This window comes from Erithacus rubecula, assembly GCF_903797595.1.
Source record: "Erithacus rubecula genome assembly, chromosome: 1".
In the NCBI taxonomy this organism is placed as follows: Eukaryota; Metazoa; Chordata; class Aves; order Passeriformes; family Muscicapidae; genus Erithacus; species Erithacus rubecula.
The window spans coordinates 786,201-808,865 of NC_136658.1; the positions used below are offsets into that span (position 1 = coordinate 786,201).

At 48.1% G+C, this 22,665-nt stretch overlaps 1 protein-coding gene across 2 annotated transcripts in view; it reads right to left on the reverse strand.

Annotated features, from left to right (window-relative positions):
- The window catches only part of FCHSD2 (FCH and double SH3 domains 2), a 114,783-nt gene extending 101,818 nt beyond the window's left edge, over positions 1-12,965 (reverse strand). Inside the window, exons 1-2 of one of the 2 annotated variants that reach the window (XM_079321409.1) lie at positions 12,747-12,965; positions 10,445-10,542 (exon numbers count right to left, since the gene is read on the reverse strand). In XM_079321409.1, coding sequence (XP_079177535.1) covers positions 10,445-10,542; positions 12,747-12,767 — 119 coding nt within the window. In that variant the 5' untranslated portion in view covers positions 12,768-12,965. The remainder of the gene's footprint in view (positions 1-10,444; positions 10,543-12,746) is intronic. The other variant, XM_079321408.1, reaches the window with a different exon arrangement.
- Between the last annotated feature and the right edge of the window lie 9,700 nt (positions 12,966-22,665).

Here is a 22,665-nt window from a genome sequence, read left to right on the forward strand (position 1 = left end):
TTCAACCACTCCTTGGATACTACAAACAAGCTTCTGCGTATTTCCAAATGAAAAACTCCTGTAATCACAAAGATTATGTTCACCTCCTCAGCAGAAAAGCCTAAGCTTCAAATGCTTTGAAAAGCTAGAATATAGGGCCTTCTTTGTTTTCTATGCAGCTGATTAGCTCATAGCAATTAACTACAATCTGCTTTCACATCAATTAATACAAATGCGGACTAACAATGTCTAGAAAAAGTTTGTTTGCATTTTTAACCTATTTGAACATAATGCACATCACTCAAGCTCTGCATACATTCAGCCAAATCAGGAGGTTCTAGGCAGATGCTCCCCTGAAAGCCTGTACATCACAGAGGGAAAAAAGTGAGATTCCCAAAGAATCTTCCCAAGCTTTCCCAAGTCTGCCACTATTTATAGTGATTCGAGAGACTCAACACCTCCCACACTGTTACAATTCTGAGCTTTTGCTTTGATTTGAAGCACACGGAAAAGAGCTAAGAAGGAGGAACAAACCAGTCTTACTGCAACTGCAGAAATTCTGTTACTGGGTGGGAAATGTGGGATACAAGGAATAGCTGCAACTCCCACTAACAATCCCAAAGACACCATTTGTACAAGTACCCCGAAAATACTAATGTCTGCTTCACAGAGAACCGATGTTCTTTTAACTGCAGAGAAAAGATGGAACTGCTCAGAGATCGAGAGGAAATCAAATCATGAGCCTTGAATCTTTTGCTCCCAAATTCCCATGTTTTAGAAGGAGAGCATCAGTCTCTGGAACAACCTCCCAAGAGATGTGCAGAGTTCCCACTGTGGAGGTTTTCAGGATACAGATGTGAGGTAACTTCAGCCAGGGTTGGATGAGACAGTCTTTTGAGGTGTGCCCTGGAGTAAAATCTACTTTTAAAGAGCATCCTGGTATTGGTACAGTGAAGTACCTTAAGTTTACCACCTTAAACCAATGCCACAGGAGTTGGTTCAATAAAGTTGTTGAAATTCAAAGCCCAGTTCCCTCAGCCTTTCCCCATAAGGGAGGTGCTGCTGTCCCTCATCATCTTTGTAGCCTCTGCTGGACCCTCTCCAGGCGTTCCCTGCCCTGTCTCTCTTCACACAACTCTGGCTGAACGGAGTTGAGAAGAACAGAGGAAGAATGAGAGGACAAAGAGCAAATTCAAAAGCATGACCTCCTTCTTATTACGTGTTACTAGGCAGTGATATGTACTTGTCCTCTTACAAAGCCAGCTCAGATCACAGAGAGATAATTAGAAACAATCACACAAAATCAATTAACATGAAAGAAAACTTCATAAACAACAAGCACATTAAAATAACATGGGAAGCCACTGCCATCTACACCCTTTCTCACCAGTGGCAACACAGCTGAAAATGAGCAAAGCACATTTAGAGATGAGACAGGCTAAAACCAGGCTGGGAACACACCAGGACTAGGAAAAGCAGCTGCTAGAAAGCAAGACACGATAACACTGCCTATCATTGCTTTTCTGAATATTCTTTTTAATTGACAAGGCAATCTAGCCTGTCTTTTCTGCCTCTGCTTGGCTTCAGGATGGAAAGACAATGATTTTCAGGTCAAACATTAACAGAAATTCAGCAGCCTAACACATGGCAATGTTTCAAGACAGAAATTCCCAATTATGTCAAGAGATTACAACCATTTTACTCCCTGCTGAAAGACTGAAAAATAGGGGTCAATTTTACTTCATTTTTCAAGAACTTCAGCCCATCATCTCTGCTGCTCTCAAACACTAAAATAAAAGGAGAGCAATTCCACCTTTTATACAGTTAAGTGATTTCTCAAATTCCCAGTTTGCAGATGACACCAAGCTGAGCAGTGCAGCTGACACAATGGAAGGACAGGGCCATCCTGAGGGTAGGATGAAATGGGATTTTGGGAAGGAACTGTTCCCTGGGAGGATGGGCTGTGGCTGCCCCTGGATCCCTGGCAGTGCCCAAGGCCAGGCTGGACAGGATTTGGAGCAACCTGGGACAGTGGATGGTGTCCTTGCCCATGGCAAGGGGTGCCACTGGATGAGTTTTAACAAATTCCTCCCACCCAAAACTATTCTACAAATCTATGATTCATTCTTATATTCAAAGATCTTTAAAGGCACTTCTGATCTGAGCTCATCTCAGAGTATCATGCCCTCAAGAAAAACTGTGGCTTGCTCAGTTTTTTTTGCCTTTTTTTTTTTTTTCCCTCTCCTTCAAAAATGCAAACAGAACACAGCAAAGCCCCTTCAAAAAATCTTATTTATGCTCAGGATTGTAGGTATTTAAACATGGCCATAAGTGCCAACATTTTCCCCACTAACACTGGCTTGCATCTGGCTAGAAATAACTATACTTAGTGGCTTTACCACCATAAATCTTCGAAAGTCTTCTGCATGGCTGAGCTCTGCTCATAAAATTAGACAGCAGTGCACTTTGTCTGTGTCATTAAAGGGATGTTTGGTGGGGCCGGCGCGGGAGGAGGGAGCAGAGTGTGAACAACCTTCCCAGAGCCACTGGGGATTGGCCCAAACTGTTCTCACAAAGAAAGGAACTGAAAATAACTCCAAAGGCTCTTACAAGGAACGTCTCTGAAGGGTATGAATAATTTTTTTCAAGTCTGAGAATGGAATCTCCACGCTTACAGTAGCACGCAGGAAAAAAAATAATCTAGATTTCAATAGATTATTTTTTAGTTACTTTTTTCTCACGTTTCAATTGGAAATATTCCATTTGCTTCCTAAATAAATACAGCTCAAGACTTACAACCATTAATTCAATACTTTCCCTCTCTTTCCTCAAGTTTTAATTGGAAATACTGCATTTACTCCATAAATAAACACAACCCAATACTTACAGGCTTAAAGTCAATAACAAGCCCCCAGCTTAATATATTCCTACTGTATATTTTGGAAAAATGTTATTAAAATTTTAAAACCTACTATAAAAACCAGTCAGAAAAGCACCACATTGAGCCATTATAAACCAGTTTATATTGCACACATTTGACCAGAGCAACACAGGTTTGATAAGGTTTTACCCTTTTTTCAACTGCCAGTCTTTAAACCTAAAAATGAAGAACACCTTTTCTGTGTGCTTTCATATGCAGAAAGCAATCAAGATGATTTAACAAGGTCATTGATTTTATTAAGCAAAAAAAAAAAAATTAAAAATCAGATGCATATTCATCTGAAAACCAAATTCATTATGTGTAAGATAAGGTATTAGTTGGGTCAAAAGTTCACTGGGAGCAGGAGAAGCTGATCTCAAAGACCAGGTGGGAATGACAAGAAGAGCAAGGACACCAAGTTCTCTACAGCCAATATAATTGGCCCTTTTCTGGGGAAAAAACCAACCAAACAAACCCACAACCTCTCTTTTTACCTCTTCCTATTATTATATTTACACAGTGCAGGATTTGATAATCCCATTCCCATCGATTAGGATGCCAGCATTGAAAAGGCACAAGGTTTCTGAGGTCTCCTGATGGGATGCTGGCAAAGGCAGCAAAACCTGCAGAATAAAACCTTTGGCACCAAACTAAAGAGAAGAGAAGGTTGAGGCTGGGTGCTGGGTAGAGGCTTTTCCCCCAGGATGGTCAGGCTGTGAACAGGCTCCCAGGGAATGGTGAGTGACTCCAAGCAGCCTCTGGACAATGCTCAGGGGGAGTTTGGGGTGTTAGTGCAGGGCCAGGAGCTGGATGGATGATCCTGGTGGGGCCATTCCATCAGGATATTCCATGACTGTGACAACACAGCATAGGAAATCAGGCCAGGCCACACTGACAGAGCCTGGAATGGGAGGAATGCTCTTCCTCTTTCCAGCACAGCTTACCCTGACCTTGGTGGCATGTCCCCAACGCCTTCAATCCCCCTTACACACAGGGCTCTCCAGTAAGGTCTGGCATGAAAAGGAAAAGTGATGTGATGAAGAAGGAGGAAAACCCAAGCAGCACCTTGAGTTTGAACAGTGGATCAAAGGAAGAGCTGTTTGTTCCTTTAGCCACGCTGTGCCATATATTTTAATACACATTTTGCAATTGTCCCTGTAAAAATCTGTACCAAGGGCAACTTTACAGAGCTGCTGGTTCCCCAGAGCTCTGCCAAGTAACATTGTGGTGAAAAACAAGAGTTAGGTCCAGGAAAAGCCATGCTCGGATGAAATGCAGAAAAAAAAAATAAAATCAAACCCACAGGACTTTCTGCTAACTAAAGACTCTGTTCTTAAAAACAGGGCATGAGTCAAAGTGAAAATGCAACTTTTGGCAGGGAGTTATACTCAGAACCCAAATGCTCTTGTTATGTTCTGGAAGACAAACTCACACTAAAGCCACAGCTTAACAGAACAAGCCCAGGTTCTCCTAAAAGTCTTTAAAAATCAGACTTCCAGAGCGTGTGTTGGAATTACTTTAAGAAAAAAAAAAAAAAAAAAAGCTCATTCAAATGCAAACCTCAAAGAAAAAAAAATAAAAGGGAAAAATATTTTTCATTCTGATGTGAGAAATGCTTTGCTAGGCGTTTTTTTTTTACACTATTAGCTCTGCTACAAAAAAGCAAACTAAAAAATCATCATCTTTTGATTATTTAACTTTCATCAGTTGAAAGGTTCTCAGAAATACTAAAGCAGGAGATGCATTAATTTCTGTCAGGGTTTTAAAAAAAACAAAAAAGAAGGAATGTGGTCCATTTCTCAATTCCACTGTGCCAAGACAGGCCTGAATCATTACACTGTGGCCATGTTTATACTAAAACTCTTCTTTTTTTTTGCTCAGAACTTGGATTTCCACACCCAGTAGGCAACAGCTTTTTTTAAAGTACATTCCAAGCTTCCCTCAAACAGTTCCAGTCAAAACATCACCAGATTTTAATTCCATCAAGAATGTGAGCATCTCATTAAAGCCCTGCCTAATTATAGGTAACGTGCCCAGACCACAGATTCTGTGGTATCTTCATATGGAATATTATGCAGTAATAAGTGCACTAACTTTTCTCAAAAAATTCTGAAATTTCTGCTTATTTAATGTTACAGCAAAGAATGATGTGTCCTCCATTAATTAGCAGAGCCTAGGAAAAGAAATGGAAGTACAAAATAAAGTCACAAATAATCACTAAGGGTGAGAAAGATCAACCCAGGAGGAAAGAAATGTCATCAGCTCATAAGAAAATTGAAAGTTTTAAAGAAATAAATATTTCAGTCACATAAAGGAAAGCCTCAAGTGTGAATCAAACCCTGGAAAAAAAACCCCACATTTTGCACATTGTTTTTGGTAATTTTTTAAATTTTTTCTGCTGCTTTCCAATCTGGCAGGTTGCAGGTTTCAGAACCTGTAAGCACAGCAAATCACTCTGCTCCTACTGAAAAAAAAGCCCCAAACACCAGAGGCAAGAACTGCATCTGCTGAATGCAGGGAATGACCTTGAAGGGAAAAAGGAAGGACACATTTCTCAGCAGGATAAAGGGAAAAAAGAGATGGACCTGCTTGTGGATAGATGAATTTTTTACCAAGGGGCTTTATCAGGCACCCAGCAGTCAGAGGCAAACATGCTCTGGAGCCCAGGTTCAGGAATATCCAAATAAATTGCATTCCCTGCAGCTGGAGACCAGAAAGAAGAGGAAGAAAGGTAAACTCCTCACCACCACAGTGCCTGGGGGCAGGAAAAGCAGAGATTCCTCCAAATTATTCTGAATCTCTTACAGAATTCTAATACACATGGCTACACATGTAAATAGGTGTTATCTTCCAGCTTTATTCTCCATCTGCTCCTCCTTCCACAGCTCCACAAGGCTCTGCCCTAACACAGAATATTTTAAGGGGTCCTGTAGATCTGCTGTGTTTAGAACTGGAACTGCTGCTGGTCTCTACCCCAGCCCCAGCCCCAGAGCTGCCATAAACCTTATCAGGAAGCTGCCAACACAGCCAGCCAGATTCCAAGAGCACAAATTCCACCAGGGAGTACAAAGTATATCCAACAGCAAAAGCTTGCACGGAGCATAATTGAGCACAGAAAATGACATGTTAAAACGAGCAGGAACTGGCTGGCTACGGATGTAAATTCATTCATACTTTTACTTTCTTTTTTTGAAATAGCTGTGCTGCTGGCTCTGGCTTGTTATGACAGGCTGAGGCATCCAAGGAGTTCTCTGTCCTCAGCCTGGGTACAGAAACACAAATCCTGCCCTGGAATTGCTGCTTCCCTCATAACCTGCAGGAGGGACAGCCCAGCACCAGCATCCAAGGCAGGGAAGGGCTCAGATTGGTAAGGAAGAACCACAAGATCTCACTTGGCTTCACACATCTTCAGTAGCTCTGATGAACATTAAATAAGGAAGAATCTCAAACAGAGAACTAATTAAAATGCACAAGGTTAGAACTGGATAAAGAAAGGGAGGAGATTAAGCACCTGGGAAAAAAAAAAAAACCCAAAAAAAGAAGTTGACAAATTGGAAAGGAGAAGAAATCATCAGAAGGCAGAGCTGTGGAGGAGAGGGTGGAAGACAGAAAATCACAAAATATTCTGAGATGGAAGAGACCCACAAAGTCACCCCACAAAAGCAAGGCAGCAGCAGGAGAAAGTGACTGAATGATACAGAGAAATGCAGCTTTACCAAAAAGAAAATGTCAGGAGGCAGAAGCCTGGACAAGAAAAGGGAAGAAAACAGAAGGAAGTATTTGTACATAGATTCGCATCCCTGTTAGGAGCACAAGCAGATTGTGAGCCTGTCCTTTCGGCAATTCCTTTTAAACTATGAATGTGAAAAAAAAAAACCAACTGAAAAAACTAAATACAGGAGCCAACAAATGAAAGGACTGTATTGTTACTCTGTCTCAGCCAGAAATCAGGCAATCTTTACATCTCATTTCAAATGACTTAAAAGGATGAAGCAACGTAGATCAACACATCCAGACAGCCAAAACGAGTTAAGACTTCAATAAGGTGAATTTTCCAGAGCTGTAACTCACAAAGCAGCAGCTGTGCCTTCTGCAAGGGCATCAGGCTGGGGTTACACAGTGACTTTAAACCCGTGTGAACTTGGGCTGCTGTTGAGCAGCTTGGCTTTCCCTCTCCTTCCTCAGGTACTCATCATTCCTCCTCCCTCTCATGCCACGCTGGACCAGGGACTGGATTTATCAAAAAACTTGGGAGAAAAGCTGGGCAAGGTTTGATTTCAGGTGGGTGGGTTTCCTGATTTACAGAACTCGCCCACCCTGTGCTGCAGCAGAGTTGGGACCACTGGCCCTGGCCCCACATCTTTAATCCAGACTAAAGTTAAATACAACTCCATCCTCTCTAGCTAAACACAAATATGAAGAAGTTTTAAAAAGGACATTTCAGGATACCTCAGCAAAACCTGAAAAGGCATAACAACACTTTGGAAAAGCAGACCCTGAGCCTTTGAAAAAACAAGACATAATGTTTAATGTAAAGCAATTATCACTTAATGAGTTTATAAAGTCTGTAGCACATAAATACCTCGCAGAAATGCCAAGCTGAATTAAAATGTGAATCACACAGAGTTCTTTACCATTCTGCAGGCACTGGTACACACACAAAAGGAAAGCATCCCTGTGTCCCAGCAAACCAAGAGCATTTGCAGACCCGGCTGTGACTGACTTACCAGCATCAGTCAAATAAGGCAACCTTAAAACCAAAATAAAATGCATGAATATTGCTAATACCTCTGATAAATTCAGCCATTCATAGTCCAGCAAAAAAATAAAAAGCAGCCAGTGTGGATGGAGTGAAGGACTCCTTGCCATAAATGTTGAAGGGTTTCAGGATCACAGCAACAAACCCTACATTTACCTGTCAAGGAAAAAAACTTCTTCTCCATCCCAGTGGCAGAATGACAACCTTTTTACAGTAATGCCAACACAGATCTCCCTCAGAAAGGCATGAGACAGCTTGAGTGAGCTACAGAAAATAAACACATGTCATGCCTAAAAGTAAGCCAAAGACCCTAAAAGCATCCTGGATCACCTGCTCCCCAAATTCCCCAGCCACTGAGCATGAAGAAATGTAACACAAGGAGCCAAACAGAGATTACAAACACAGGAATGTATTTTTAAATCTTTTTGCTAACGCATTTCAAACACATTTTTTACTAGAGTCTTGTCAAGTCACGGAAAGAGGCTTCAGCTTTAGTGCTACTGAGCTTCCACACAAGAACACAACACAGCTTGCTGAGACTGAAATGGATATTCGGTAGTTTTTAAAATAAATACTAGAATTTTACATAGTGTCAAAAGCCATTAAAAAAAAGGGGTAGTTACACACATATTCCTTAACCCTGACCAAGAATGCCCCGTTTTGCACAAAGATATCAAAGCTGCTGGAACTGCAAGCATGCTTTATGGGCTGGTAGACTGCCAAAAATCATCTGCTAATACACCAGACAATAGATGTATTCTGCTGGAGAACTTTCTGATCTTTTCCTCCTATCACTTCTCTTTAGTTGCACATCAAACCCAACCAAAGCCATACAAAAAATGTGATTTGAATGCTTGCATTTGTGCGCCAACAAATGAAGCAATTATTCACAATAAAGTAACTTTTTCAGACATGCATTTTTAATCACGGGCTTGCAAGCCCTGATTCAGTGTTTCCTGTTGCCATTGCAGCAGTTCAGTTTCTGGAAATCCGAGTGCAAAGCTGTGCTCCTGCAGTGCCTGAAAGCTCCAAAAACGCTACCAAAGGACCCAAACTCTTCTGAGTCTTGATAAACAAATGGCACTCCGCTCAAATTCCACACTTTCCATAAAAACAAACCTTCCTTGCAGAGACAAGGAGACCTTGTGTGTGTGGTTCCAGCTTTCTGGAATGCTCCAGAACCACAGTGGCCACACATCCTGAATCCAGCTGTAAATTACAGGGGATATCAGGGTGAGGTTGACACCAGCTTCTCACAGGAGCATCACACCTTGACCAACACCCTGGAGCCCCCAGAGCTCTCCCCCTCCCCAATCCAAAGGCTTCTGCCTCACCCACCAAGAACAGGGCTTGTTCAGCAAATGCTTTTAACCCCACATTCCCTGGTTCTGATTCTCCTGTCTGATATTTGAACAAATCACTGACAGGGCAGAGCTGTCACAGCCCATCTCATCACCCCACACTGAAAGAATGTTCAATCTGTAAATCCACACTGCAGTTCTGCAGCCAGAGCTGAACACACTCGGCGACCACGGGAGTGAATCAAACACATTAACCCGGCTTCCTAATCCTCAACATTAAAATTCAGACATTTAATTAACTGCAGAAATTAAATTACATTAAAGGAAAATATTTTAAGCCGGCATTTTCAGGTTTTCCTGGGTTTGTATCCACAGGCTTATGACATCTTTCAGCAGAATACAGACTGGAGGGATCATAAGCTCCTGAAAAATAGCAAGTGCCAACAAAACCCAGGCTAGAGCAGCAGTACCCAGCCTAGATGCTCTAAAAATAAGTTTCCATCTAAGGGGGGGAAATTCCTTGGATCAGTCTGTTACTTATTACTCAGCATTTGTGAGTTACACACTCCCTAGAATAATCTTAATCTGTGGAAATGAACGCTGCGATCTTTCCCATTAAAAAAAAAAAAAAAAAAAAAGTGCTTTTCAACACCCAAAAAAACAAGGGGGAGAAAAGGCTCCAGCCTTGGCACTCTGATTTATGGAGGACACTGACAGTGAGACAAACAGAACTCATCTGTCAAAGCCAAACACTTGCATTTCATATACAAACAAGCAAGCAGGAAATCTCATTTAAATAATTAACATGAGGACTATCTACTGCTGAAAAGAGCAGGGCAGCAATGGACTTCTGCTGAATTATTTTACAGGAAGAGGAATGATTAATCCTTCATATAATGCCAGGTACCCACTCCTACCATATTTTGTTAAAAGCAAACCTTGAATTTCAGGAGGAGCAAACCAAATTAGGTAAAAGGAATAATGAAACCCCCACAACTGATGTCGTGTGGATTTTCTCTATTGTTTTTAACCCATGCAGAGTTTTAAATTATACATGCAAATATCTTCTTGTAACTTTCTGGTAAAAAAATGCAATCTGCTTGAAAGTGCTTTTCAAAGCTATCTCTAGTGAGACATAAATCATCAGTGGCTTTAAAATATTTTCGTAATTTTAGCAGCCTTTTCCAACTAGTAAATCAAAGTCTCAGTATATTATGTAAATAAATATTGCTGAAAAGACCAGTGCTTTTTGGATGTTGTTTGTGAGTTTCTTTTAACATTTCCCCCATTGAAGAGAAGAAAAAAAAAATGGTTTGCATTGTGTTAGCTCCAGTTATAATTTCCAGCTGTGTCAAAACTTTAACAGCCTAAAAGCAGGAAATCCAAAGAGGAAATTCCATCGTCAGTTCCTGAATTTTGTAACTCAAATGTTCTTCCAAAAACTGGACCTTAAAGGAATTTTGGTAACATTTTCTGTAGCCTTACCTGATATCTTCCAGTAGGTCACATTCTGCCTGATGCTTGGCCTGAAGCTTTGTCATCTGCTCAACCTGAATGTTTTTCAGCTCTTGTGTAACTTTCACCTACAAAAGAAACAAACAAACCCAAGGACCACTTACATTTTCTGTAGTTCATGTCGCATTTTAGCAAAGAAACAAACTAACCCAAGGACCACTTACATTTTCTGTACTTATGTCACATTTCAGCAAGGAAACAAACAAACCAACCCAAGGACCACTTACATTTTCTGTAGCTTAAGTCACATTTTAACATGTAACAAACAAACAAACTAGAAAAGGCTTCAGATAGTTGGCTCTACATTTTTGATACTTGTGTAATTTTCCTCTGAGCCTTGTGATCCTGCACAGCAAAAATTCCAAAACTTTGGGGACCCACTTGGTAACTGGCAGAGGGCCCCAATGGCACAGGGTACTGGGAATTATTTGATTTTGGAAGGGGAACCTTGGAATTGTTTTGTTCTTGTTTTTTGTAAAACAAGAGGTCTTGGCATTTAAGCCCTCTAGTGATCACAGGGAATCCACATATTGGCCTAAAAAATGATCACCAATTTCTTCTGAACACATTATGCATTCATAAGGACTGAAATGCCAAACTGTTACTGCAGAGGGATGAGAAATTCAGAGGAAGAGGGCACCCATCACCCTCTTCTTCATTAGCCAGGCAAAAAACCCAACCAACCTGGATCTCATCAGCTTCTGTATTTTAACTCTGAAAACCATGCCCCAGCAACAAGCATCCTTTAATCACAACATCACATAATGACAAGTTTTTCACATGACATCAAAATAAATAAATCACATGTATGCCCCGACTTTAAGCAGGAAAAGCACCTATTTTTGACATGAACTTTCAGCATTTTTGGTTTTATCTGTGTATTTAAAAAGCCCAACTCAAAATAAATAAACTCAGACAACACAAGCCAGGTGATGGAAAAAAGCTCAAACGAAATAGTACAGGCAAAGAACGACACACATGTAAAATAAATAAACCACCAAACACAGACTAAAATCGAAATAACTGAAATTAAATCGGATTTGCTTGACAAAAGCAGAGTGTGCCCCTAAAATAAGAGGCTGGAGGCAGGGATGAGCCAAGGAGAGACCTTGACTGCAGCTGACTGCCAGGGCTGCTCTGGGCATGACAAGGGAATCCTGTTTATGCTCTGGCCACTACTGCAGGGGTTTATTCCCCAGGAGAGCTGGGCAACCTCCTCTCCCCACGGAGAAATCCCAGTGAAGCATCCAAAATCCCCACGGGGCTGCAAACCATCGCATCCCGACCAGCCCGAAGCGGGCAGCACCAGGGGCATGGAGCAGGCACGGACCCCAGCCCATGGAACTGCCCGGAGCAGCCTCTCCATCCTGCCCTGCTCCCCGCAGCCCGACCACGCCGCACGACCCCCAAAATCACCAGAAATCACCACGGACCAGACAAGCCACAGCGGGCACAGCCTTTATCCCGAATTTCCACCGCTGCCTGCCTCCGCCGGCGCGGCAGCGCCCGCATCCCCGCGGGTCAGCGCAGAGCCCGCCCGGGGCAGCTGCGGCCCCTTCCCACGGCAGAGCCCGCCCGGGGCAGCTGCGGCCCCTTCCCACCGCACGTGGGCCGGCTGTGAAACCTCCGCACGATTCCGGCAGCCCCGGCCCGTGTGCTCCCGTGTGTTCCCGGAGCGCTCCCGGCACACGCCGGGACAGTCCGCGCCCCTGGATCAGCTCCAGGCGTGACCTTCTTCCCCCAGGACAACCAGCCCCTCGCCGCTGGCACCGGCGCGCCCCCGAAATGCCGGGGGCAGCCCGGCACGGCACAGCCTCGACGCCTGCATGCAGCGCTGACCCTCTCCCAGCCCGCCGCGTCCCCTCCTGCAGATGGACACGGGGGTCCCTGAGCGAGCGCTGCCCCCCGCACCTCCATCCTCACCACTGCGGCCCCATCCCCGCCCCGACCGACCTGCAGAGCCCACTCCCGCCCCATCCCATCCCGGCCCTGCTTTCCCCGACATCTCCCCATCACCCACCTTGCAGGGCCACCCTCGCCCAAGCCCCCCCAGCCCCCAACTCGCCGCTGCACCCCCCGCTCCCTTCCCAACCCTTGCGCTCCCTCTCCAAACCTTCCTGCAGCCATCCTCACCGCACAGCCCCCCCGTCCCCGCGTTCCCGGACCCCCGCATCCCCCCCGCACACCGAACCCACCCCAGCCCGCGCCGCAGCCCCCCGGGAGCGCCCCCGGCCCCTCCGCGCAAGCCCCCGGCGCCGGGCGGGGGTCTCACCTTCCTCGGCGGCGGCTGCATGGTGGTGCTGCGCTGGGTATCCACATCAATTCCCTCCCCCCGGCAGCAGGATGCGGCCCCCGCTGCAGGAGGAGGAGCAGCAGCAGGAGGAGGAGCGGGCACGGACCGTCTCCCTCCCGGTTCGGGGCGAATCCCGGGCGGCGGGAGGAGCGGGGAAGGGAGGGAGGGAGGGAGGGATGGAGGGATGGCGGGGAGAGGCCGCCTCTTCCTCACGGGCAGCGGAGCCCGGCAGGAGCTGGGCAGCGGCGATGGACAGGAGGCGGCGCAGGCAGAGCGGGGAGCGACTTCGGGAGAAGACGTGTCGGGGGATGCAAAAAAATAAAAGGAGGAAGGAAAAAGAAAATATTTTGAAAACACAAAACCAAAGCCGTGAGAGGAGCGCGGCGGCCGCGCGCGCCCCCTAGCGGCTTCCCCGGGCTCCGCGCCGCCCCCGGCGGGCGCCATGGGCAGGGGCGGGGCGGGAACGCCCCCGGCGCGCGCGGGGGAGCGGGGGCGCGCGGCGGCCGCGGGGGGGCGCCACGGGGGCGCGCGGGGGGGCGATGGGGGAACAATGGGGGGAACAACGGGGGGCACAGCCAGGTCCGTATGGGGTGTGCACAATGGGGTGTGCGCAATGGGGTGTGCGCAATGGGGTGTGCACAATGGGGTGTGCATGGGTGTGCACAATGGGGTGTGCATAATGGGGTGTGCGCAATGGGGTGTGCATGGGTGTGCATGGCTGTGTATGGAGTGTGCACGGGTGTGCACAATGGGGTTTGCACAAAGCGGTTCAAGGGGTGTTTGGGATGTGCAGGGGGGTGTATGGGGTGCACAGCGGGGCACAATGAGGGTGCAGGGCTGTGTGCACAGGGGAGTACACAAAGGGTTTGCGCAGGGAGGGTGCAGGCTGTGCAGGGGGCACTGAAGTGGGGTGCACGGGGAGTGGTCAGGATGCTGTTGGGGTGCTCAGAGGAGTGCGGTGCCCTCCGAGGTCCAGTGCAGGATCTACACATCAGGATTGGGGTCAGGACACAGCTGGTGGCACCCCAGGGATGCTCCCCAGCACAAAGAGCCTTTCCAGCACTTTCCAGGCTGCCCAAACAAAGCTGGGCAGCAAGAGCTGAAGTACACGAGGGACCATCACCCCTGGCAGCAGCTGGAGAATCCCTGGATGCTGGCACCCAGATCCTGGTGCATCCCAGGGGCAGCACACTGGGAGCAGAGCACCCAGACATTGCACGGGGCTGGTTCTAACCAAAGGAAAATAAAACAAAGCTGAACTCTCGAGCACTGCAGATGCAGAGAGCCAGGATGCAGAAGTGATGCTCCCAGCCCTGCCATGTTTCACTGGGTGTGAATTAAAAACTCTTGATCAGAAGTGCTTTGAGGATTTTAACCTTCCTCCCCAGCACTGGCCTTTGCTTATCAGTTCTGCTGCAAGGAAATCTTTGAAATATTAACGTTCATTTGGCTTTTTCCCTTAAGCAAATTACTGGGGCAGTTTGCAGATCGTCAGGCAATTCCCATAATTGCATTTTCCCGAGTGCTCCAGCGTTGCTGCCGCTGCTCCATCGCCGGCTCCTTCATTATTGATGAGCTGCTTTGCTCCAGCTCCCAGAAAATGACCCCTTGCCTTAAAGACGCTTTAACCACCTTTAAAACTAAAATGCAACTTGAATTCTGCTTTCCCCTCCAGCTATTAGTTTATTTAGTGCTGCTAATTAGTCTTAACTCTTCCTCCCCGGTAAACTTCAAGCTATTAGTGAGACCTGGTGCACCAGCAGATGCTGTGAAAATATATTGCATTTCTCTATCAGGGCTGCAAGGGGATGGGACCTGCATGTGCAGCCCTTTCATGGAATCATGGAATGGTTTGGGCTGAAAGGGATCTTAAAGCTCATCCAATTTCACAATTCCACCACCCTGTCATGGGCAGGAACACCTCCCACTAGCCCAGGTTGCTCAAAAATTCATGCCCAAACTTCTGCATGCAGGACTGAGAAGCATTTTAGGTACCAGCCCTACAGGCAGATGGATCATCCTCCCTTATGATGCAGTTGTTTTTCCACTATTTGCTTGTGTTCTTCCATGAATAATTACGTTTTATCTATTTGAACACAGATTCCCTGAAGCCTGACTCATGTAGTGCTGCAGGTTCAACGTGAATCCTGGAGGATTTTGCATGATAAATCCTGGTGGAGCTGCCTCTTGTAGCTGCCCATGGCTCTTCCACATCTTCATAATACTGCAGATAATAGGGGAGAAAAAGGATATGAAATAAAGATTATTTAAAAATCAATAGTGTAAGTGTCTAAGGGTTGTATATTGTATCAAAATACTTGTTTTCACAGCATAATTTTATGATGAGCCTTTATCCCTTGATTTCTCCTTTCTGATTGCAGGACTTGAAGGCAGTTGAGTCTCATGGAATTGCAGAATGGTTTGGTCTGGAAGGGACTCTTAAGGATCATCCAGTTCCAACTGCTGCCCTGGGCAGGGACACCTTCCACTACACCAATTATTATTTTATATCTTACTCATTTTACAATTTTAAATTTAATTTAATTGAGTTTAATTTATTTTTATTTCATTCTCTTTGATTTAATTTTGTTTCGTTTTTTCTATTTCATTTTATATGAGGAAGGGCACAGAATGCAGTCCCAGAGCAATGCACACCTCGCAGGGAACCCCTACAGAGATGAGGCATCAAGGTTGGAAACCCCAAGAGCCAAATTCCGGCTGATTGTGACAACCCCCAGCTGAAAACAGCAGCTTACTCCCTCATCCAGAAGAAAAAGGAAAACAAAACAAATTTTAGCCATAAAAGCAAAATTGGAGAGGAACTTTAGGGAACGGAGCTCCTGATTCCCATCACGAGGCAAAGGCAACACGTTGGATCTCAGCTCCGAGCGGCTGCTTGTTCTCCCCTTGCGCCTGTTCACTCCTCACATCGGAATTTAATCCCTGCAGGGGTTTTTCAGGCCTTTTAAAGTGCAAGAGCTCGATGTGCTGGAGGGCTCCCGGCTGCCAGGCTGCGAATCCGAGCGGAATGCGGCGAGCTGGAGCCTGCGCCCAGCCCTGGCTCCGGCACCGGGGGCTCCGGCTGAGAGCAGCTCCTGCTTCACCAGGGCATCCCAGAGCAGCTCCTGCTTCACCAGAGCAGCTCCTGCTTCACCAGAGCATCCCGGAGCAGCTCCTGCTTCACCAGAGCATCCCGGAGCAGCTCCTGCTTCACCAGGGCAGCTCCTGCTTCACCAGAGCATCCCGGAGCAGCCCCTGCTTCACCAGGGCAGCTCCTGCTTCACCAGAGCATCCCGGAGCAGCTCCTGCTTCACCAGGGCAGCTCCTGCTTCACCAGAGCATCCCAGAGCAGCTCCTGCTTCACCAGAGCATCCCGGAGCAGCTCCTGCTTCACCAGAGCATCCCAGAGCAGCTCCTGCTTCACCAGAGCATCCCGGAGCAGCTCCTGCTTCACCAGAGCATCCCAGAGCAGCTCCTGCTTCACCAGAGCATCCCGGAGCAGCTCCTGCTTCACCAGAGCATCCCGGAGCAGCTCCTGCCTCACCAGGGCAGCTCCTGCTTCACCAGAGCATCCCGGAGCAGCTCCTGCTTCACCAGGGCAGCTCCTGCTTCACCAGAGCATCCCGGAGCAGCTCCTGCTTCACCAGAGCATCCCAGAGCAGCTCCTGCTTCACCAGGGCAGCTCCTGCTTCACCAGAGCAGCTCCTGCTTCACCAGAGCATCCCAGAGCAGCTCCTGCTTCACCAGGGCATCCCAGAGCAGCTCCTGCTTCACCAGGGCAGCTCCTGCTTCACCAGAGCAGCTCCTGCTTCACCAGAGCAGCTCCTGCTTCACCAGGGCATCCCAGAGCAGCTCCTGCTTCACCAGGGCAGCTCCTGCTTCACCAGAGCAGCTCCTGCTTCACCAGAGCATCCCAGAGCAGCTCCTGCTTCACCAGGGCAGCTCCTGCTTCACCAGAGCAGCTCCTGCTTCACCAGGGCATCCCAGAGCAGCTCCTGCTTCACCAGGGCAGCTCCTGCTTCACCAGAGCAGCTCCTGCTTCACCAGAGCATCCCGGAGCAGCTCCTGCTTCACCAGGGCAGCTCCTGCTTCACCAGAGCATCCCGGAGCAGCTCCTGCTTCACCAGAGCATCCCAGAGCAGCTCCTGCTTCACCAGAGCAGCTCCTGCTTCACCAGAGCATCCCAGAGCAGCTCCTGCTTCACCAGAGCAGCTCCTGCTTCACCAGAGCATCCCGGAGCAGCTCCTGCTTCACCAGAGCAGCTCCTGCTTCACCAGAGCATCCCAGAGCAGCTCCTGCTTCACCAGAGCATCCCGGAGCAGCTCCTGCTTCACCAGGGCAGCTCCTGCTTCACCAGAGCATCCCGGAGCAGCTCCTGCTTCACCAGAGCAGCTCCTGCTTCACCAGAGCATCCCGGAGCAGCTCCTGCTTCACCAGGGCATCCCAGAGCAGCTCCTGCTTCACCAGGGCATCCCAGAGCAGCTCCTGCTTCACCAGAGCAGCTCCTGCTTCACCAGAGCATCCCGGAGCAGCTCCTGCTTCACCAGGGCAGCTCCTGCTTCACCAGAGCATCCCGGAGCAGCTCCTGCTTCACCAGAGCATCCCAGAGCAGCTCCTGCTTCACCAGAGCAGCTCCTGCTTCACCAGAGCATCCCGGAGCAGCTGCTGCTTCACCAGGGCAGCTCCTGCTTCACCAGAGCATCCCGGAGCAGCTCCTGCTTCACCAGGGCAGCTCCTGCTTCACCAGAGCATCCCGGAGCAGCTCCTGCTTCACCAGAGCAGCTCCTGCTTCACCAGGGCATCCCAGAGCAGCTCCTGCTTCACCAGAGCATCCCAGAGCAGCTCCTGCTTCACCAGAGCATCCCGGAGCAGCTCCTGCTTCACCAGGGCAGCTCCTGCTTCACCAGGGCATCCCAGAGCAGCTCCTGCTTCACCAGGGCAGCTCCTGCTTCACCAGAGCAGCTTCTGCTTCACCAGAGCAGCTCCTGCTTCACCAGGGCATCCCAGAGCAGCTCCTGCTTCACCAGGGCAGCTCCTGCTTCACCAGAGCAGCTCCTGCTTCACCAGAGCATCCCAGAGCTGCTGCACCCCGGGGCTTGCCCTGGCAGAGGGGTGTGCTCACCATGCAGGGATGGGGCTGCTGTCTCCTGAGGAGAGTCCTCCAGGGAAGTCAGCTTTTTGTATGGAATGTATGGTATTTTGTTGTGGTAAGTATTAATGTTCAGGAATATCATAGAATCCCAGAATGGTTTCCTTGGAGGGAATCTTAAAAAAATAGCTCATTCCACCCCTGCCATGGGCAGGACACCTTCCACTATCCCAGGTTCCTCCAATGGCCTTGGACACTTCCAGGGATCCAGGGGCAGCCACAGCCTCTCTGTTCCAGGGCCTGCCCGCCCTCAAAGCCAGGAATTCTTTCCCAATATCCCATCCATTCCCTCTGCCAGTGGAAAGCCATTCCCCCTTGTCCTGTCCCTCCATCCCTTGTCCAAAGTCCCTCTCCAGATCTCTTTATAGGAAACTAAAATATAGGAATCTTTATATTTATATTATGTGTTGACATATATTAATGTATAAGAATTTATTTTTATATTTAAATAAATATATAAGTAATAAAAAAGCTTAATAGCTATAATAATTGAGAGAGACACACACAGAATCATAAATTAACTTATATTGGAAAATGCATTTAAGAGCATATGGAGATAAGAATTAAAAACATGGAAAAAAAAACAAAAAGGAAAAAGTGAATAGCAGTATAAAAAATAAAGAAAGGACAAAATTATCTGGAATAAATAGCCATAATGTCCATAATGTTCTTGACCTCTCCCAGGAGGAGGTAAAGCCAGAAACTGAGTTTGGCATTATCTGACACCCACAGTTCTGCTCTGAGTGTTTCTTCCAGGCTCTCAAAGCTGCTGGTGGCACTGAAGGAGGTGTTCCCTCCTTCCTTCCTTCCCTCCCTGGAGCCTCCAGGCTTTCCCCACGTGGGGGTGCCATGTGGATGTGGATCACACTGCTCCTGCAGCCACGGGAAAGGGACAGGTGACAGCTCAGCAGAAAAATAAACAAATACTCAAATAGAAAGGAAAGGAGGAAAGCAAATATACGGGTTGGGAAGAACAAGATTCACAAAGCATGCAGGAAGCACGAATTCTGTGGATGGGGGAAAATCAGTTTCACTGGGCATGATGCATTTTCCTCCACGCATAGAACTCCTTGCTTCTTGCGTGTTTTGGCTTTCCCCAACCCCTGTTTGGGGCTTGTTGGGACTGGTGCAGGCTGAGGAAGCCTTGAGGGAGGTGCAGGGGAGCCCAGGGGATGGGATGAGGCTCCTGCAGGTCAAGGGCTCGTTGGGCAGCCGGGGGCTGAGTCTGGCCAGGCTGGGAGGGAGCCCCAGCCACGTCCTGCTGGGGCCTGTTCCACCACATTTCAGGCAAGGCTGGTACACCCAGGCAGCCTTGTTCCCCTTGCTCTGCCCTCCTGGCCTCTCCCCATTCCTCACTTCTAATGTTTACCATACCTGCAGGGGTGAGACTGGGATTAATTTCCATGAGAACACCTTGAAAGTGTAAATATTTCTGAGCAGGGACGCTTGGCAGGCTGATGGGTTTGTTCTCCTCCAGGAACTGGCAGCTTTCCTGCTCTTTCCCTGGTTGCATGTGACCAGATGTGAACACGGGGCACCTGGAGCAGGATGTGGTGTGCCCTGGGTCCCATCCTGCTGGGGCTGTGTTTCCAAGGCTCTCCAGGTGCTTCTTGGTGCTTTGAAGTGGATGTGGGTCCTCTGCTGCTATAAAGTCCCATCCAACCTGGCCTTGGACACATCAGCTACTCTGACAGCTTGTGCCAGGACCTCACCACCCTCATTATAGAAAGCTTCTACCTTGTATCTAAACTAAATCTCCTCTCTTTTAGTTTAAAACCATCACCCCTTGTACTGTCACAACAGGCCTTGCTTTAAAGTTTGTGCCCATCCTTCTTACAGTCCCCATTTGATTTCCCACACCTTCCTTGGGAGTACAAGTTTGTCAGAATGACAAATCTTACTGTGAACTGGCCCTGGCCTGATGGAGACAGATCTGATCCCAAAAGCCTCAGTGTGTCCAGATCACAGAGAACCTGCTGCTGCCAGGAGCACATCAGGATAGTGTGCAGTCCTGCTATCAATTCCCTGCCTGCTTTTGTGTCCCCTCCATGGCTGCTCTCCCCCTTTTGTTGTTAATGTGTAACCCAAAACTCGCTGGGGCACATTGCTGTGATCCCAGCACTGTCTGTCCCAGCCAGGTCCATCCCTGCCTGCTCCCACCTGGGTATTTTTATCTGCAGCTGGATGGTGGCATGATGGGGGGGCTGAGTGTCCTGGATCCTCCCTTTGGAAGGTTCCTATAAGATCTCCTCAGAGTTTTCTTTACAGCCTGGAGAAGAGAAGGCTCCAGGGAGGTTTAGACCCCTTCCAGTGCCTAAAGGGGTGCCAAGAGAGCTCCAGAGGGACTTTGGACAAGGCCTGGAGTGACAGGACAAAGAGAATGGTTTCCCCCTGCCAGAGGGCAGGGATGGATGGGATATGGGGCAGGAATTGTTCCCTGTTAGGGTGGGGATCCGGGGTGGGTGTTCAGGAAGGTCAGGGCACCTCCAGAGCAGATGTGAGTGGGTCAGGAGTGCTGTGGGAGAAGCTGTGACCCCCAGAGCAGGAGGGTGATGGAGATGCTGCACCTGGCTGCTCCCTGCCCTTATCAGAGCTCTGCTCTCCCTGGGGTTCAGCTGCACAGGGGCTGTATCAGCCCACAGCTGCTGGGCTGGACAGGGATGGCTCCTTTCCAGTGCTCCCCACTGGACCCATCCCACTGCAGCCCTGGTTATCAGCACCAGCCATCCCCTCCACCCTGGCACTCAGTTTCTCTGGGTGCTTTCTCATGCACACACCTCCATTCACCCTGGCCAGCCTTAAAATCCCTTTCCCACCTCTCTCCCTCCAGCCAGGAGAGCAGGAGGAGTCAGTGTTCTTGCTGAAGAAAAGCCCTTTCCAGCCCCTAACACTCCCAGCTGAAGCCCAAGAGCTTGGCTCTTGCTCAGCCAAGGGGAATTGCAAACCTTGGGATCTGGATGCAGCCTCAAATCATGGAATCACACACTGGTTTGTGGAAAAGACCTTACAGCTCATGCAGTTCCACTCCCTGCCATGAGCTGGGACACCTTCCACTAAACCTAGCTGCTCCAGCCTGGCTGGCCTTGGACACTTGCAGGGATCCAGGGACAGCCACAGCTTCTCTGGAAAACCTGTGCCTTACTCTCAGGGTAAAGAATAAAGGTAAAAATCATACACAGATTCCCTTTTCCCAGCACCTTTTCCAAACTCAAGGTGTCTGTGTCAAGTCTTCCCCTGACACTGGGTGCCAGCAAAGGAAACAGAGAGGAAGCTCCTAAGAAATCTCCTTTTGTGGGGAGGCTGGGCCTGGATGAGGAGGGAGATCCTTGCTGCAGACAGAAGGAGAGGACATCAGGAGATGAATGAGGTCCCCAGCCATGGAGATCTGGGACTTACCCCAGGCTAGGAAGGAAGTGAAACTGGGCATGGAGTTGAAAGTGTGGCACAAGCCAATTTCAGCACTTTTACCCCATCCTGTGCATGGCCTGGCACGTTCCCTCCAGAGGGTGGGTGTAGGAGAAACGTGGGTTTAGAGCACACATAAAGGGGAAGCAAAACTTCCTGAATGAAGGAGAAGTGGTGAGGGCAATGTGCCTCCAGCTGATTTAATTCCTATTCCTCTCTGCTTCCCAGAGATAATGCTCTGGGCTGCAGCACCCTGCTCCCATCCTGAGGGCAGAAGTGGCTCATCCCTGCTGCAGATGAACAGACAGAGACCAACCCCACTGCTGCCACTTTGTCTCTTCTGCTGCTTGGTTTTGCCAGTGAAATGATATTATTTGGAGGGGGAGGCTTTGAGAGGTGGAGGGGTGAAAACCCCAAAATGTGAAAGAGAGTAAGAAAGGGCCCCAGAGATTTTTATCACTCTGGAGCATTAAGTCATTATGGCTGTAATTACCAATCAAAGCATTTTAACAATAAGTAATCCCCTAATTTAATATCTCAACGTAAAAATGGAGATCTATTGAGTGGTTTGAGTTTTCTATGAGCTTGGATCACTGTGTTCAGCCTGAGCACCAGAAAGCAGCAGTAAACCCCTTACAAATACAAATTCAGTGCTGGTTTCTCACCAAAAGGCAAGGAACAGCCTCATGTTGTCCTCCCAAAGATGATTTGTTCAACCCTAGTGGACTATCAGCACCTGAGAGCACTGAGTTAGGGCACTTGGGCACACAATTTAGTGGTGAGCACAGAGGGTCAGGGTTAATGGTTGGCACTATGACCTTAGAGGGTTTCTCCAGCTTAAATGGTTCTGTGATTCTAAATAAGCCTGGGCTCAGCTGAGCTGGGTTTATGCATCACCTGCACAAAACCAGCCCCTCTCCACTATGAAGATCTGCGATTTTCCAGCAAAAATTGCTTTTCCTGCTCTGAGGGCATTGCTCCTGCCCTGGGAAAGGTTCTTTTTCCCCAGGAGCAGCTGATGGGGAACAATGGCAAATCTGAGAGCCATGCCAGGGAGTGAGTGTTCATCTCTGAGTCACAGGGGAAATGAAACAAGAATTTGTGCCGGCTTTTAACTCCATGAAATACTTAATCTGTTTGCTTCGCCCATCCACAAATGCAGATCTTAAATCTGGAAAGTCCCAGCACTTGGAGGCATAAACATGAGCTTGGTTAAGCTTTAGACTGGCTCTTCAGAGAGAAGATGCCTAGTTGGGAATGTGTGGCTCAAGAAAGCTCAGGAAAAGGGCTCTGGAGCCAGGGCTGGGAGAGCTGGGGAGGTTCAGCTTGGAGAGGAAAAGGTTC